The 17,095-nt window shown below is 43.5% G+C and overlaps 1 protein-coding gene across 3 annotated transcripts in view; it reads right to left on the bottom strand.

Moving 5' to 3' along the window:
• NUP54 (nucleoporin 54) overlaps positions 1-17,095 on the bottom strand; it is a 75,224-nt gene that overhangs the window by 21,829 nt on the left and 36,300 nt on the right. For all 3 annotated transcript variants that reach the window (XM_073600947.1, XM_073600948.1, XM_073600955.1), the window contains 2 exons: positions 4,670-4,857; positions 941-1,137 (listed from right to left, as the gene is read on the bottom strand). In XM_073600947.1, coding sequence (XP_073457048.1) covers positions 941-1,137; positions 4,670-4,857 — 385 coding nt within the window. The remainder of the gene's footprint in view (positions 1-940; positions 1,138-4,669; positions 4,858-17,095) is intronic.

Here is a 17,095-nt window from a genome sequence, read left to right as displayed (position 1 = left end):
AGAGATACCACTTCAAAACATTCTCCTTTCAATCTTTAAAGCGGTAGTAAACTGCAAAAAAAGCACAACAAAAAATTCTTCCCTGAAAAAAAGTAAAAAAAAAAAAAAAACCCCAAAAACTTACCTAAAAACAAAGCCCTCCAGCGAAACGATGTCACAGCTCCTGGGGGTACCATCTTCACCTGGCCGTTCTTCCGGGTACGCAGGCTGTGGCCATTTAACTGGCCGAGTTGGGATGACATCACTCCGCAGCACAGCACTCTCTATGGACAGCATGTCATCCACTGACAGCTCAGTGCGCATGCAACAGCGCTGCTAAAGTAAAGATCTGCTAAAGGGTGCACGTTTAGGAGATATTTACTGTACCTAAAGGTAAGCTTATAGTTAAGCTTACCTGTAAGTATAAATCATTACAAGGGCTTTCCTACCACTTTAATATAAAATAAGAGCACAGATTCTAGTAAAAATATTTCCCACATTGTTGGTACGTTTGGTTCTTGTCCAATGTGTCCATGACCTTCCTTACAAAACATTCTATTTCTTTCCTGGCATATATTAGTGATTTTGCTACTAAAATCAGCAAAAAGTATGCAAAATATCAGTGGCATAGGCAATATGCAGCCACACCACACTAGCACAGGCAACTCACTTAAATCAGCCCACAAGATGACTGCTGGCTGAGGGGTCTTGGCAGGGTTCACCTACATCAGGAAGAAGCTGACCCCCTACATCAGCAGCCATAACTCCATTACTGATACCATCACCGGTTCATTTCAAGAAGAGCAATTTAAAGCGCAGAGAGTTTACAGTTTGAGTTCCCGTCACTTTAAGTTAGAGCCTTGCTATGGAAAAACCATAAAGGAACAGGATGCCACAGATTTCCAAATATACACTGCAACACTAAACATTGTCACAGGAGGCATTGCACAAAATTCTTTACCTGCAGGAGGGTTCTGCAGCAGCTGCTTTATTTGTGCCGGGGACAGCTCTATTCTGGCCATGGTTAATGCAACTCCCAACTGCTGAAAGTTGGCTTTCACATTGGCTTGCTCAAAGTAGGCTTGTAAAGAACTGGACGGGACTCTTCTGGAAGTTCCATTTGGTGAGCGCTCCACAACATATATGACAACTTCTGTTCTAGTAGGACAAAACCATTGAAATGCATTAAACTCTATGACTAAACTTAATTTTACATTTTTTTTTTTTTTTTTTAAAACACAGCTTGCACATATTGTATTTTAAGAAATAGTAATATAAATTTTGTCTGGCTCTGGCAGCTGAAAACTGCAAAATATTTTTTTTTTATTGCATTGGCCAGTGAGGCCACTAAAGCATTAAACAATAGAATTTTTATACTCACCATAAAAATCCTTTTCTTGTAATCCATTGAGGGACACAGGAAGTCTTGAACAGTCGAGTTTTACTGCCATTTACAGGAGGATTGGGCACTGGCAAACAAAATTGAAGGCCAGCCCAGGATAACTCCTCCTACTCCCAGCATGCTTCAGTTGTGGTAAAACAGTACCAAAAGCATAATCATAAATACAGAGGGGTGAAGTACAAAATAATTGTATGTGGAGTACAAAAAGGCCCCAGGAAGCAGAAGCAAAAATGTGGGGCAATACCCGAACTGAAGAGTAGAAACCCTGCAACTGTTCTGCCACGGGGCAATGGCAGCCTGGTCCAGAAGGGCTGCTAGAACTGCATAGAGAGCTGCTAATCTGTGTGCTGACACAGAGGTTGGCAGTAATAAATCAGTTTGGGGGGGGGGGGTTGAAAGCATTGGAGATGCAGGCTGTCCACTTTGGAAAGTCATGATGAACCCTCATGCTGAAGACAACTGTTTTGAGGGACTTGCAAGTGGTCTAGGTACCAAGCATGGACTTGGCAATAAGGCCATAAAGAAATACAAAATAGGATTCTTGACTTACAAATAAACTGTTTTCCTGAACACGGGCTTCTGTAAATTATTACAATCAGATTCTATTCAGCTACCTTCACTGGCAACAAGGTAGGCTGCAGGGACACTGCCCTATAAAAACAGCAAGCAATAGGGGAGATCCTAAGAACATATTGGGAGGGTCTTGTCTGCTTTACTGGCAAGTAAATATCCTATTTTCCTGACCATACAGTATATAGGCATCTTTAAATTTTTACAACTGGGATTTCCAAAGACAGTCCAAATGAGAGAAGGATAATGCAGCCAACAATAACAAAGGGGCAAACAAACAGGAAGGGCTCAGACTAAGGGCTGCTTTAGGTCCAAAACTGGCATCAGTAGCCTAGAACAACCTAGTAGAACCTAAAATGTGTAAACAGAAACCCAGGTGGCAGCTGTGCAAATCTGAGAAACCTGATGCTCGATGCAGAAAAGCCCATGAAGCACTAACAGTTCTGGAAGAATATGTTTTAACAGGGAAAAAAGGAACCCTATCCTTCAGACACTAGAGCGTAACGAAAATGTGTCTGATCCACCTAGCACTTGTGGGGAGAGAAATAGGAAAGCTCAGGAAGTACACAGATTGAATCCAATTTCTAAAAGTGGCAGAAGCTGAGAGTTGAATTCACTGCGCACGCCACATACAGACAGTGGACAGATATTTCCTTAGGATGCATTGAAGCAGGACAATATCCTGATTAAGGTGCAAAGCAAAAACCCCCTTTGAGAGAAAAGAGGCCCTAGGCTAGGTTCACACTTGTACTGCTCTTGCAAGACGCGCGGGGCTGCCATTCATTCTGGATCTCAGCCTGCAGCACAATCATGGGTGCGGGAACAGCAGGGAAACTGCATGGATCTAAAGACCATGCAGTTTCCCTGAGGCCACTTTTTTAAAAAAGTGCATGCACCTTTGTGTGTTCCGCATGGCACAGCAGCCCATTCAAATGAATGGGCTGCCAAGCCAGAGCAAACGTGGGTCAGACAGCCTGCACTAGTGTGGACCGAGCCTTAGGCTTTAAAACAACCTTGTCCACGTGCAACACTAAGAACTGCTACTATAGGAGAAGGTCAGTAATTCCTACTCTACCACCAACAGAGGTGATAGCCACACGAAAGGCCGCTTACTAGTAGGTTCAGACAAGGGAATATCCCTGATAAGCTCAAAAAGCAGCTTGTGAAGAGCAGAGAAAACCATAATGAGATCCCAAGGGGTTACAGGGAAACAAATAGGGGAACAAGTGTGCGCCACTCCCTGAACAAAGGCTTTAAAGTAGTGTACCACTGAAAAAAAAAAAAAAAAATTTGGAAAATTTTTTTTTACTCATCTCGTAGTCTGCCTCCTTCAGTGCCTGGGATGGTGTCATCACTTCCTCCTCGGCGCAGGAAGGGCTCAGCTCTGCCCCCTCCTTGTCAATCTGGGACACATTACAGGTCCCAGATGACTGAGCGGCCAATCACATCGCGGCGCCGCTCGCGCATGCGCAGTGGGTGCCCGGCTGTAAAGCAACAGCTGGCCGCCCAGTTGCAATGCCGGCGCCGCCGAACGGAGGGGGAGACGAGCGGAGCTTCTATCTCCCGCATTGCTGGACTGTGGGACAGGTAAGTGTCCGATTATTAAAAGTCAGCAGCTGCAGTATTTGTAGCGGCTGACTTTTAATTTTTTTAAAAAAATGGGAACTCCTCTTTAACTAAAGAGAGTGAGGCCAAAATTCTCAGAAAGAGTGGCTAAATTGTACTCAAGGAAATTTTTGTCCAGACTGGAGAAAGTACAGGATACAGTCCACAAAACTTTGTAGAATAAAAGTTTCTTGACTAGCACCAAGCAAAGCAGGTCCTCCAGGTGATGGTAGACTTTTTAAGAAGTTGGCTCCTAGAACCTAGACATCAACAGGGTAGGGATGACAAAATCTGAAAGTCCCCTTTTCTTCAGGACCGTGGCTTTTAACAGCCATGCTGTTAAGGCTCAACAACGGAGAAGCAGGATGGAATGATGACCCTTTGGACAGGCGGTCCAGACAATATGTAAGAACCCATGGAGTGTCTGCAAGGAGCTTCAGTATGTCAGAATACCACATTCTCCAAAGTCATTTTGGTGCAAGAGGATCACCAGGTTGCCATTCTTCTCAATCCTGCCAAGTATGCGAAAATATAGAAGGACGAAATTGCATAGATGGGATTGAACTGATCACATAGTTACCAAAGCATCCACTGCTAGGGCCCAAGAGTCATAGGACCTGGTGACAAAACCGCTCAGTTTACTGTTGATTCGGAAAGCCAGAAGGTCCACATGTGGTGTTCTCCCACCTGTGGTAAAGGGCTTCAAAGACTTCTGGATGGAGAACCCATACCCTCAGACAGGCATAACAGGAAAAAAAAAAAAAAGCCAAACAAATTTTCTACGCCTGGGGTGTGGAAGGCAGACAAAGCTGAAATGCAAATTTCTGCCAGAGAGGATCAAGTCTACGTCTTAGAGCAATGCCATTTCTTGTGCAGTATAACCTTGCCATTTAAAGAGTTCCTGTTTCCTTTAATGGACAAGAAAATCTTTTTTAAAGAATGCAGTTACTAAGCTAGGCCAGACTCCCAGAACCACTAAAATGTATGGAGTAGACACATCCACTGCATGCAATACTATAGAGGTTTGGTAGCTTCTATAATTATATGCATCCTTTATACAGTTGAGAATTGTTAACTACTAGCATACTACATTTAATCATCATGGGTACTTACTGGTCATCAGGCACAGTTCTGACTCCCTCCACATTAACAGTGAGGGTCTGGTGACCGCCTAGGATTTTGTGCAATGATTCCACTAATTGTTGTTGCTGGGCTCGAATATCTGCTTCCTTTTTGTTAAACACCAGCTCCACAAGACCATCTTCATCCTTGTTATTGGCTATACAACTATAACCAATGGCCTAAAAATAAAAAAAATTTAGGAGGGGGAAAAAAAACAAACACACACACACACACACACACACACACACACACACACACACACGTTCATTTAGTGATTTTATATATAAAAGAAAATCCACAAACTGGTAAGACTTTGTGATACTAAACACACTTTAATTTACATTGTCCTTTCTATTTTTGTATGTGAATGATGGCACTGTAAATTTTTTTTTTATTAAAATAAACACCAACTACCTTTTTTCCTAATCGATATACAGCTTTCACATGACTCAGATCTTTCCCAGCCTGTTGGCAGGGAAACATAAGGGGGAGCTTCTAGTCCTCTGCTGCTGGTCACACTACTTTAAATTATATAGATAGATATATACATATATACCAATCAAGTCTTTATTATTTTGTGGAAATAACATGGTGTGGGTAGATTTCTGCCAGTCACAGGCTGTCACGCTTCTCCAGCCTGTGTCTTAGGAGGTGAAGCCACCATTAATTTACATGCAATATCTCACCCCCATTGTGTTTAGTTAGTGGTCATGGAGGAGGAGGGAGGGAGTGGGCTGTCATTTACCACTGTGTATACACCAACATGTTTGACTCTATAGACACATGGGCTGCTCAGATGCGATAGGGATTAAATGCTCAGCACAGAATCTCACTGAAAACTGTGCAGAGTTGCCACCACAGCTGCAAAATCCCTAGCTGAATTGGGAACATGAACAGACGATGGAGATACAGCACAGCACGATCAACCAGTTTTTTTGCAAAATATAGAAAACGAATCTCACAGTGGCTGAGTATGAACAACATGTAATACAGCATTTGATAGTTATTTATGATGTGGGTTTAGTGACACTTTAACCACTTCTCACCCGGCCTATAGCCGATTGACGGCCGGGCGGTGGTTCCGTTATCCTGACTGGGCGTCATATGATGTCCAGCAGGATAACATGCCGCTGTGCGCCCGCGGGGGCGTGCATCGCGACGATCGGTGGAGCGGTGTGTCAGTCTGACACACTGCTCCACCGATCTTGGTAAAAAGCCTCCAGCGGAGGCTCTTTACCACATGATCAGCCGTGTCCAATCACAGCTGATCACGATGCCAATAGGAAGAGCCGTTGATCGGCTTTTCCTTGCTCACGTCCGACAGACGCGGGGTAGAGGAGAGCCGATCTGTGGCTCTCCTGATGGGGGGGGGGGGGGGGTCTGCGCTGATTGTTTATCAGCGCAGCCCCCCCTCAGATGACCACACTGGACCACCAGGGACGCCACTAGGACCACCAGGGAAGGGGGCAACATGTGGATGGCCAGGTATGTACCCCATGGCCATCCACATGTGCACAATCTGTGCCAAACAGTGCCCACAGGGCAATGATTGGCACCATATTTCAGTTATGCCCAGCAATGCCACCCATTAGTGTCATCAGTGCCACCAGTGTCAGCGCCGCCTACGAGTGCCCATCAGTGCCGCCTCATCAGTGCCCATCATCAGTGCCACCGTATCAGTGCCCGTCATTGAAGAAAACTTACTTATTTACAAAAATGTTTAACAGAAACAAAGAAAAACTTGTTTTTTTTTTCCCCAAAATTTTCGGTCTTTTTTTATTTGTTGTGCAACAAATACAAGCATTCTGCAGTACTGTGACCCATGTTAAGCTGACAGTGGGCTAAAGTCCGCTGATGTCACTCAGCCGGTCCAGGTGCTGGATTGATCCCGACTTGACAGTCAGGATCCACCTAGATGCCTGAATTAGCAGCTGGCTCAGTTTCTCAGCAAGCCACTGGGAGACTGAGCGAGCCCCTCCCACCCCCTAGACAGCCTAGAGCTCCGGTGAGCACTGGAGGGGCAGTGACTGACAGCCACAGCTCTTTGCTCAAAACAAAGAGAGGAGCTGAGCGAGCAGCGGTGTTTGATTGCTCAGTTGTCACTGCAGAGACAGTGGGGGATCTATGCTGCATCTACCTAGGCGAGCATACTTTTTTTTTTTTTTTGGGAAACGCCATACTTCTCTTTAACAGAAAACTTTTTACATTTTAAAATAATGAAAAGTACATGCAGCTTTAACACATAAGTTCACCTTTTGGAGCATTTAGAGGCATACTGTGACTTTTTTTAGTGATCTAAAATGCAGCCCATTGATTACAATGAGCCTGTACACACAAACGTGTGTAAAACAAGTGCTGTGTTTTGATCAGTAACAAAAAAAAAAAAAAAAAAAAAAAAGGGGCAAAAATCTGAGCTTCCAGTCAGCATTTTGCACAAATACAAGCAAATACGCAAAACACAAATATACGCAAATATGCCTAAATTAACCACTTGACGACCGTCTCACGCTGATGTACGTCGGCAAGGTGGCACGGACAGGCAAAATCACGTACATATACGCGATTTGCCTTCCGCGGGGGGGGGGGGGGGGGGGTCCGATCGGACCCCCCCCCCCCCGTTGCTGTTGCCCGAGGCGGTCGCCATTTCTTCCTGGGCGATGAGAGGTCAGGGGGAGGCCATCCATTGTTGGCCACCCCCTCCCGATCGCTCCCGGCGAATGAAAATGCTTCCTTTCCCTCTGTAATGTAAACAGAGGGAAAGGAAGTGATGTCATCCCTCCTCGAGCCTGTCTTTTTGATCCGGCGCCGAGGAGAGAAGACATCAAGTAAGTCTGCACAACACTACACTAGCAGTAGAACACGCCAGGCACACTTGTCACCCCCCTTCACCCTCTGTCACACTGACACCAATAGCAGTTTTTTTTTTTTTTTGCATTGGTGTCAGTTTGTGACAGTTATAAGTGTTAGGGCAGTTAGGTTAACCCCCTTTAGGTCTAGGGTACCCCCCTAACCCCCCACTAATAAAGGTTAACCCCGTGATCACCCCCCATCACCAGTGTCGCTAAGCGATCGTTTTTCTGATCGCTGTATTAGTGACACAGGTGACGCTAGTTAGGGAGGTAAGTATATAGGTTCGCTGTCATGTTTTATAGCGACAGGGACCCCCATATACTACCTGCTAAAGGTTTTAACCCCCTGATTGCCCCCTAGTTAACCCTTTCACCAGCGATCACCGTATAAGTGTTACGGGTGACGCTGGTTAGCTAGTTTGTTTTTTGTAGTTTATTATAGTTTATTACAGTTTATTATAGTTTTAGGGCACCCGCTGTTTATTACCTTATAAAGGTTTAACCCCCTAATTGCCCGGCGGCGATATAAATTACGTTTTTAGGGTCAGATAAGGTCTGCGTCGCCCCAGGCAGCGTCAGGTTAGCGCCAGTACCGCTAAAACCCACGCACGCAGCATACACCTCCCTTAGTGCTATAGTATCTGAGCGGATCGAGATCTGATCCGATCAGATCTATACTCCCCAGCAGTTTAGGGTTCCCTAAAACGCAGTGTTAGCGGGATCAGCCCAGATACCTGCTAGCACCTGCGTTTTGCTCCTCGGCCCAGCCCAGCCCACCCAAGTGCAGTATCGATCGATAACTGACACTTACAAAACACTAAGCACACATAACTGCAGCGTTCGCAGAGTCAGGCCTGATCCCTGCGATCGCTAACAGTTTTTTGGTAGCGTTTTGATACAGTCGCTGACAGTCAGGAGCTTTTTTACCTGTGAGTCTCACTAGTGTACCCCTAAATTTAGAGCCCAAAATGGCAAATCGAAGGCACACTAGTGAAGAGGCCTACACGTTTCTGAGCATGACAGATAGTGAAGAGGAAGTCACTCATCTGTCAAGTTCAGGCTCAGAATACGATCCTGTAGAGGACAGCGGCTCCATGACAGATAGCTCTGACGACGGAGTTGTGGTCCCTGCTAGGGTCAGGCATACCAGACCCCGAACTTCTTCTGTCCTTGAAGTGCAAGAACCGCAGGGCTCTCGTACGGAGCAGAGAAGTACTAGCGCCGCTATTCCTTCTGGTGAACTGGCAAGCACCAGCGGCCTAGTACACCCTGGTCGTATATCCAGCACTGCAGTAACACTTGGTGACGTGGCGAGTCCCATAAGTGCAGTTCAAGCTGGCGAGGTGGCAAGCACTACTAGTGTCCCGCTGCCACCAAGAAGACAAAGACAGGCCCGTCATGCCCATAGTGCCCTTCCTGCTGCATTCGCCAATTCGAATTGGGAACCCACCACTTCTGCAGCACCCGTACTTCCCCCTTTCACTGGCCAACACGGAATTCAGGTGGAAACAGTTGACTTTACGCCACTGGATTTTTATTCACTGTTTTTCACCGAAGATCTCTATAGATCTATTGTGGACCAAAGCAATTTATACGCTGGTCAACACATCGCCGCCAATCCCCAGTCCTCCCTTGCCAGAGATTGGAGACCAATTATGGTCTCCGAATTTAAGACCTTTCTGGGCCTTTCCCTCCTCATGGGCTTGAATAAAAAGAGTAAGTTGCGGTCATATTGGTCCACTGACCCAATTTACGATTCGCCCTTGTTCTCTGCTTCCATGGCCAGGGCACGATACAAGCAGATTTTGCGGTTCATGCACTTCAACGACAATGAACTCTGTCGTCCTCGTGGAGACCCTGCATACGATCGGCTCTACAAAATTCGGCCCCTCGTAAACCACTTCAACCAACGTTTTGCAGACTTGTTTACCCCCCCATCAAGTTGTCTGCATTGATGAGTCCCTAGTTAAATTTTCTGGCCGCTTGTCAATCAAACAGTACCTTCCCAGCAAGCGTGCCAGATACGGGGTCAAGATGTATAAGCTCTGTGACATGGCCACAGGCTATACATGTAGTTTTATGGTTTACGAGGGCAAAGATAGTCACGTAGAGCCGACAAACTGCCCTGACTACATAGGAAGCGCGGGCAAGATAGTGTGGGACTTGGTGTCACCCTTATTCGGAAAGGGGTACCACTTGTACGTGGACAATTATTATACGAGCGTGCCACTTTTTAGCCACTTGTTTGATCATCAAATTGGAGCATGTGGCACCGTGCGACCTAATCGCCGGGGCTTTCCCCAGCAGCTTGTAGATTCCCGTCTTAGGCTGGGGGAGAGAGCCTGCTTGAAGTATAATAATTTGCTCGCTATGAAGTAGAGGGATAAGAAGAATGTTTTCGTTCTCACCTCCCTTCGTGCAGACACGACGACCCAAATTACTACGGCGAATGGTGTTTTGGAGAAACCCCTCTGTGTCCACGAATATAACCTTAATATGGGAGGGGTGGACCTCAATGACCGGTTGTTGGCGCCATACCTAGTTGCCCGTAAGGCCAGATGCTGGTACAAAAAAGTGTCTGTTTATTTATTTCAATTGGCTTTGCTGAACGCTCATGTGCTATACAGAGCTTCAGAACGGACTGGATCCTTCCTTAAATTCCAGGAAGAGATCGTCAGAGCCCTTCTGTTTCCAGACGGTGCTCTACCTCACCTTCCCCAACCAAATGCAGTAGGCCGGCTGCATGAGAGGCATTTTCCTTATGCCATCCCGAGTACCCCTACCCAACGAGCCCCCCAAAAAAGATGTCGTGTCTGTAGCAAGCGCGGATTTAGGCGGGACACCCGGTGTTATTGTCCCTCCTGCCCTGGCAATCCTGGTCTTTGCATGGGTGAATGTTTTGAACGCTACCATACACTAGTTGAGTATTAGCGTAGGGTTCAGCACTTCACAGACTAGGACACACTTTCACAGGGTCTCCCAAGATGCCATTGCATTTTGAGAGACCCAAACCTGGAACCAGTTACAAAAGTTAAAAGTTACTAAAAAAAGTGTAAAAAAAAAAAAAAAAAAAAAAAAAAAAAAAAAAAACACACCACAAAAAAAAAAAATATAAAAAAAAAAAAAAAAAACAAAAATAGTTGTTGTTTTATTGTTCTCTCTCTATTGTGCTTTCAAATATGCAATTTTTTTTATACTTTACTGTTTACTGTGTTTTGTTGGTAACCATTTTATTGTTTTCAGGTACGCCATTCAGTTGCAGCGCGGATTTATTTATCTTGACAGCAACAGCGTTTGCTCCCACGATATATAAAGCTGTGACTCCAGCGCTGTCGGAGGTGATTTCACCACCACAGTTACATACTTCAGCATATATGCCGAAGCGTGGGGGCAGCAGTGGGTGGAGGAGCGATTTGCTCCTGCCTTTTGCGGGAGGATGCCCCCATGCTTCGGCATATATAAATGGTGCATGTATGCCCATCATTAGAAGTGGGTGGATGAAGGGAGGTATTCTAATGGTGGGCATACCCACCAATCAATATCTTTTTTTCGTTCAGCCCACAGGCTGCATGAAAAAAAAGTTTACAATATATGCCCAACAAGGACCAGCAACGTACTAGTATGTTGCTGGACTTTGAGTGGTTATACCAGAATGATGCCTGCAGGTTTAGGTATCATCTTGGTATCATTCTTTTCAGCCAGCGGTCGGCTTTCATGTAAAAGCAATCCTAGCGGCTAATTGGCCTCTAGACTGCTTTTGCAAGCAGTGGGAGGGAATGCCCCCCCCCCCCCCCCACTGTCTTCCATGTTTTTCTCTGGCTCTTCTGTCCCAACAGGGAACCTGAAAATGCAGCCGGTGATTCAGCCAGCTGACCATAGAGCTGATCAGAGACTAGAATGGCTCCAAACATCTCTATGGCCTAAGAAACCGGAAGCTACGAGCATTTCATGACTTAGGTTTCGCCGGATGTAAACCGCGCCATTGGGAAATTGGGAAAGCATTTTATCACACCGATCTTGGTGTGGTCAGATGCTTTGAGGGCAGAGGAGAGATCTAGGGTCTAATAGACCCCAATTTTTAAAAAAAAGAGTACCTGTCACTACCTATTGCTATCATAGGGGATATTTACATTCCGTGAGATAACAATAAAATTAATTAAAAAAAAATAAAAATGAAAAGAACAGTTTAAGAATAAGATAAAAAAGCAAAAAAATAATAAAGAAAAAAAAAAAAAAAAAAAAGAAGCACCCCTGTCCCCCCCTGCTCTCGCGCAAAGGCGAACGCAAGCGTCGGTCTGGCGTCAAATGTAAACAGCAATTGCACCATGCATGTGAGGTATCACCGCGAATGTCAGATCGAGGGCAGTAATTTTAGCAGTAGACCTCCTCTGTAAATCTAAAGTGGTAACCTGTAAAGGCTTTTAAAGGCTTTTAAAAACGTATTTATTTTGTCGCCACTGCACGTTTGTGCGCAATTTTAAAGCATGTCATGTTTGGTATCCATGTACTCAGCCAAAGATCATCTTTTTTATTTCATCAAACATTTGGGCAATATAGTGTGTTTTAGTGCATTAAAATTGAAAAAAAGTGTGTTTTTTCCCCAAAAAATGCGTTTGAAAAATCGCTGCGCAAATACTGTGTGAAAAAAAAAAATGAAACACCCATCATATTAATCTATAGGGCATTTGCTTTAAAAAAAATATATAATGTTTGGGGGTTCAAAGTAATTTTCTTGCAAAAAAAAAAATAATTTTTTCATGTAATCAAAAAGTGTCAGAAAGGGCTTTGTCTTCAAGTGGTTAGAAGAGTGGGTGATGTGTGACATAAGCTTCTAAATGTTGTGCATAAAATGCCAGGACAGTTCAACCCCCCCCCCAAATGACCCCATTTTGGAAAGTAGACACCCCAAGCTATTTGCTGAGAGGCATGTCGAGTCCATGGAATATTTTATATTGTGACACAAGTTGCAGGAAAGAGACAATTTTTTTTTTTTTTTGCACAAAGTTGTCACTAAATGATATATTGCTCAAACATGCCATGGGAATATGTGAAATTACACCCCAAAATACATTCTGTTGCTTCACATGAGTATGGGGATACCACATGTGTGGGACTTTTTGGGAGCCTAGCCGCGCACGGGACCCCGAAAACCAAGCACCGCCTTCAGGCTTTCTAAGGGTGTAAATTTTTGATTTCACTCTTCACTGCCTATCACAGTTTCGGAGGCCATGGAATGCCCAGATGGCACAACCCCCCCCCCCAAATGACCCCATCTTGGAAAATAGACACCCCAAGCTATATGCTGAGAGGTATAGTGAGTATTTTGCAGACCTCACTTTTTGTCACAAACTTTTGAAAATTGAAAAAAGAAAAAAAAAAAAAAAAAAAAAAATACATTTTTCTTGTCTTTCTTCATTTTCAAAAACAAATGAGAGCTGCAAAATACTCACCATGCCTCTCAGCAAATAGCTTGGGGTGTCTACTTTCCAAAATGGGGTCATTTTGGGGGGTTTTGTGCTGTCTTGGCATTTTATGGCCTTCAAAACTGTGATAGGTAGTGAGGAGTGAAATCAAAAATTTACGCCCTTAGAAATCATGAAGGAGGTGATTGGATTTCGGGGCCCCATATGAAGCTAGGCTCCCAAAAAGTCCTACACATGTGGTATCCCTGTACTCAGGAGAAGAAGCAGAATATATTTTGGGGTGTAATTCCACATATGCCCATGGCATGTTTGAGCAATATATCATTTAGTGACAACTTTGTGCAAAAAAAAAAAAAATAAAAAAGTGTTACTTTCCCACAACTTGTGTCAAAATATAAAATATTCCATGGATTCAACATGCCTCTCGGCAAATAGCATGAGGGTGTCTACTTTCCAAAATGGGGTCATTTGGGGGGGTTTTGTGCCATCTTGGCATTTTATGGCCTTCAAAACTGTGATAGGTAGTGAGGAGTGAAATCAAAAATTTACGCCCTTAGAAATCATGCTTGGTTTTCGGGGCCCCGTACGCGGCTAGGCTCCCAAAAAGTCCCACACATGTGGTATCCCCATACTCAGGAGAAGCAGCTGAATGTATTTTGGGGTGCAATTCCACATATGCCCATGGCCTGTGTGAGCAATATATCATTTAGTGACAACTTTTTGTAAATTTTTTTTTTTTTTTTGGTCATTATTCAATCACTTGGGACAAAAAAAATAAATATTCAATGGGTTCAACATGCCTCTCAGCAATTTCCTTGGGGTGTCTACTTTCCAAAATGGGGTCATTTGTGGGGGTTTTGTACTGCCCTGCCATTTTAGCACCTCAAGAAATGACATAGGCAGTCATAAACTAAAAGCTGTGTAAATTCCAGAAAATGTACCCTAGTTTGTAGACGCTATAACTTTTGCGCAAACCAATAAATATACGCTTATTGACATTTTTTTTACCAAAGACATGTGGCCGAATACACTTTGGCCTAAATGTATGACTAAAATTGAGTTTATTGGATTTTTTTTATAACAAAAAGTAGAAAATATCATTTTTTTTCAAAATTTTCGGTCTTTTTCCGTTTAATAGCGCAAAAAATAAAAACCGCAGAGGTGATCAAATACCATCAAAAGAAAGCTCTATTTGTGGGAAGAAAAGGACGCAAATTTCGTTTGGGTACAGCATTGCATGACCGCGCAATTAGCAGTTAAAGCGACGCAGTGCCAAATTGGAAAAAGACCTCTGGTCCTTAGGCAGCATAATGGTCCGGGGCTCAAGTGGTTAAATGTAAAAAAAAAAAAAAAAAAAAAAAAATACATTTCCAGAAATGCTAATGTTCAAACATCAGTACAATGGGCAAGATGCCTTACGCCCCGTACACACAGTCGGACATTGATCGGACATTCCAACAACAAAATCCTAGGATTTTTTCGACGGATGTTGGCTCAAACTTGTTTTGCATACACACAGTCACACAAAGTTGTCAGAAAATCCGATCGTTCTGAACACGGTGACGTAAAACACGTACATCGGGACTATAAACGGGGCAGTAGCCAATAGCTCTCTTTATTTATTCTGAGCATGCGTAGCACTTTGTGCGTTGGATTTGTGTACACACGATCGGAAATTCCGACGGATTTTGTTGTCGGAAAATTTTATAGCCTGCTCTCAAACTTTGTGTGTCGGAAAATCCGATGGAAAATGTGTGATGGAGCCTACACACGGCTGGAATTTCCGACAACAAGGTCCTATCACACATTTTCGTCGGAAAATCCGACCGTGTGTACGGGGCATTAGGGTGTAATGTGCAACATGTAACATGCTCCAGTATTTGTTTTCAAGTTTATAAATTGCATACTTTTGTTTTAAGACTATCAAACATATTTTAGAGATATGTATTATTTTCAAAGTATGTTGCATGCTTTAAAACCCAGCAGTCACTTTTTAGATGTTGACTGCTTCTAAATATCTATGAGATTTGTATGTGCTAGCAGAGGAGGGAGGTGTTGTTCCCTCTTTTTGGTCTTTTACCTGTGTGCAAATATTATTTGATATTATAAAGTCCATTTATAACACAGGCTGCAACAATATGTCAAGCTTGGTAAAATCGCAGAGCAGCTTGGAACGTGCTACATTCAGGCTTCAAAAGGGAAGTATGAAATATACATACAGTGGGGACGGAAAGTATTCAGACCCCCTTAAATTTTTCACTCTGTTATATTGCAGCCATTTCCTCATTAAATGTACACACAGCACCCGATATTGACAGAAAAACACAGAATTGTTGACATTTTTTGCAGATTTATTAAAAAACAAAAACTGAAATATCACATGGTCCTAAGTATTCAGACCCTTTGCTCAGTATTTAGTAGAAGCACCCTTTTGATCTAATAAAGCCATGAGTCTTTTTGGGAAAGATGCAACAAGTTTTTCACACCCGGATTTGGGGATCCTCTGCCATGCCTCCTTGCAAATCCTCTCCAGTTCTGTCAGGTTGGATGGTAAACATTGGTGGACAGCCATTTTTAGGTCTCTCCAGAGATGCTCAATTGGGTTTAAGTCAGGGCTCTGGATGGGCCATTCACAAACAGTCACGGAGTTGTTGTGAAGCCAACTCCTTCGTTATTTTAGCTGTGTGCTTAGGGTCATTGTCTTGTTGGAAGGTAAACCTTTGGCCCAGTCGGAGGTCCTGAGCACTCTGGAGAAGGTTTTCGTCCAGGATATCCCTGTACTTGGCCGCATTCATCTTTCCCTCGATTGCAACCAGTCGTCCTGTCCCTGCAGCTGAAAAACACCCCCACAGCATGATGCTGCCACCACCATGCTTCACTGTTGGGACTGTATTGGACAGGTGATAAGCAGTGCCTGGTTTTCTCCACACATACCACTTAGAATTAAGGCCAAAAAGTTCTATCTTTGTCTCATCAGACCAAAGAATCTTATTTCTCACCATCTTGGAGTCCTTTAGGTGTTTTTTATTTTAGCAAACTCCATGCGGGCTTTCATGTGTCTGGCACCGAGGAGAGGCTTCCGTTGGGCCACTCTGCCATAAGGGCTGCAGTGATGGTTGACTTTCTACAACTTTCTCCCATCTCGCGACTGCATCTCTGGAGCTCAGCCACAGTGATCTTTGGGTTCTTCTTTACCTCTCTCACCATAGCTCAGTTTGGCCAGACGGCCAGCTCTAGGAAGGGTTCTGTTCGTCCCAAACATCTTCCATTTAAGGATTATGGAGGCCACTGTGCTCTCTGGAACTTTAAGTGCAGCAGAATTTTTTTTTGTAACCTTGGCCAGATCTGTGCCTTGCCACAATTCTATCTCTGAGCTCTTCAGGCAGTTCCTTTGACCTCATGAGTCTCATTTGCTCTGACATGCACTGTGAGCTGTAAGGTCTTATATAGACAGGTGTGTGGCTTTCCTAATCAAGTCCAATCAGTATAATCAAACACAGCTGGACTCAAATGAAGGTGTACAACCATCTCAAGGACGATCTGAAGAAATGGACAGCACCTGAGTTAAATATATGAGTGTCACAGCAAAGGGTCTGAATACTTAGGACCATGTGATATTTCAGTTTTTCTTTTTTAATAAATCTGCAAAAATGTCAACAATTCTGTGTTTTTCTGTCAATATGGGGTGCTGTGTGTACATTAATGAGGAAAAAAATGAACTTAAATGATTTTAGCAAATGGCTGCACTATAACAGAGTGAAAAATTTAAGGGGATCGGAATACTTTTCGTCCCCACTGTATGTAATATTTACTGGTTATTTTCTAATCCTTAACATGATTACAGAAAACACCATTTAAAGCATGGATGTAGACAGGGTGTCTTTTAGATAGTTAACAAATGGTGCGTTAACAAGGTTACCAAAATTAAAATGTGTCTTATAAATTGCACACAAGACGCTCTGCCATATTGTCTGATTCAGGAAACTTTAAATAGCTGGTACACATAAAGGAATCTTTAATACAAGTAAAAATAGAGAGCTGCAGTAACAAAAATAAAAATAATAAAAATTATATTATAATATAAAATAATATATATATCTATATAGAGATATCTATATCTCTATATAGATAGATAGATAGATAGA

This window comes from Aquarana catesbeiana, linkage group LG01 (genome assembly GCF_042186555.1).
Source record: "Aquarana catesbeiana isolate 2022-GZ linkage group LG01, ASM4218655v1, whole genome shotgun sequence".
NCBI lineage: Eukaryota > Metazoa > Chordata > Amphibia > Anura > Ranidae > Aquarana > Aquarana catesbeiana.
The sequence above is the reverse complement of the archived record's forward strand: the minus strand, read 5'-3'. Positions and strand labels throughout refer to the sequence as shown.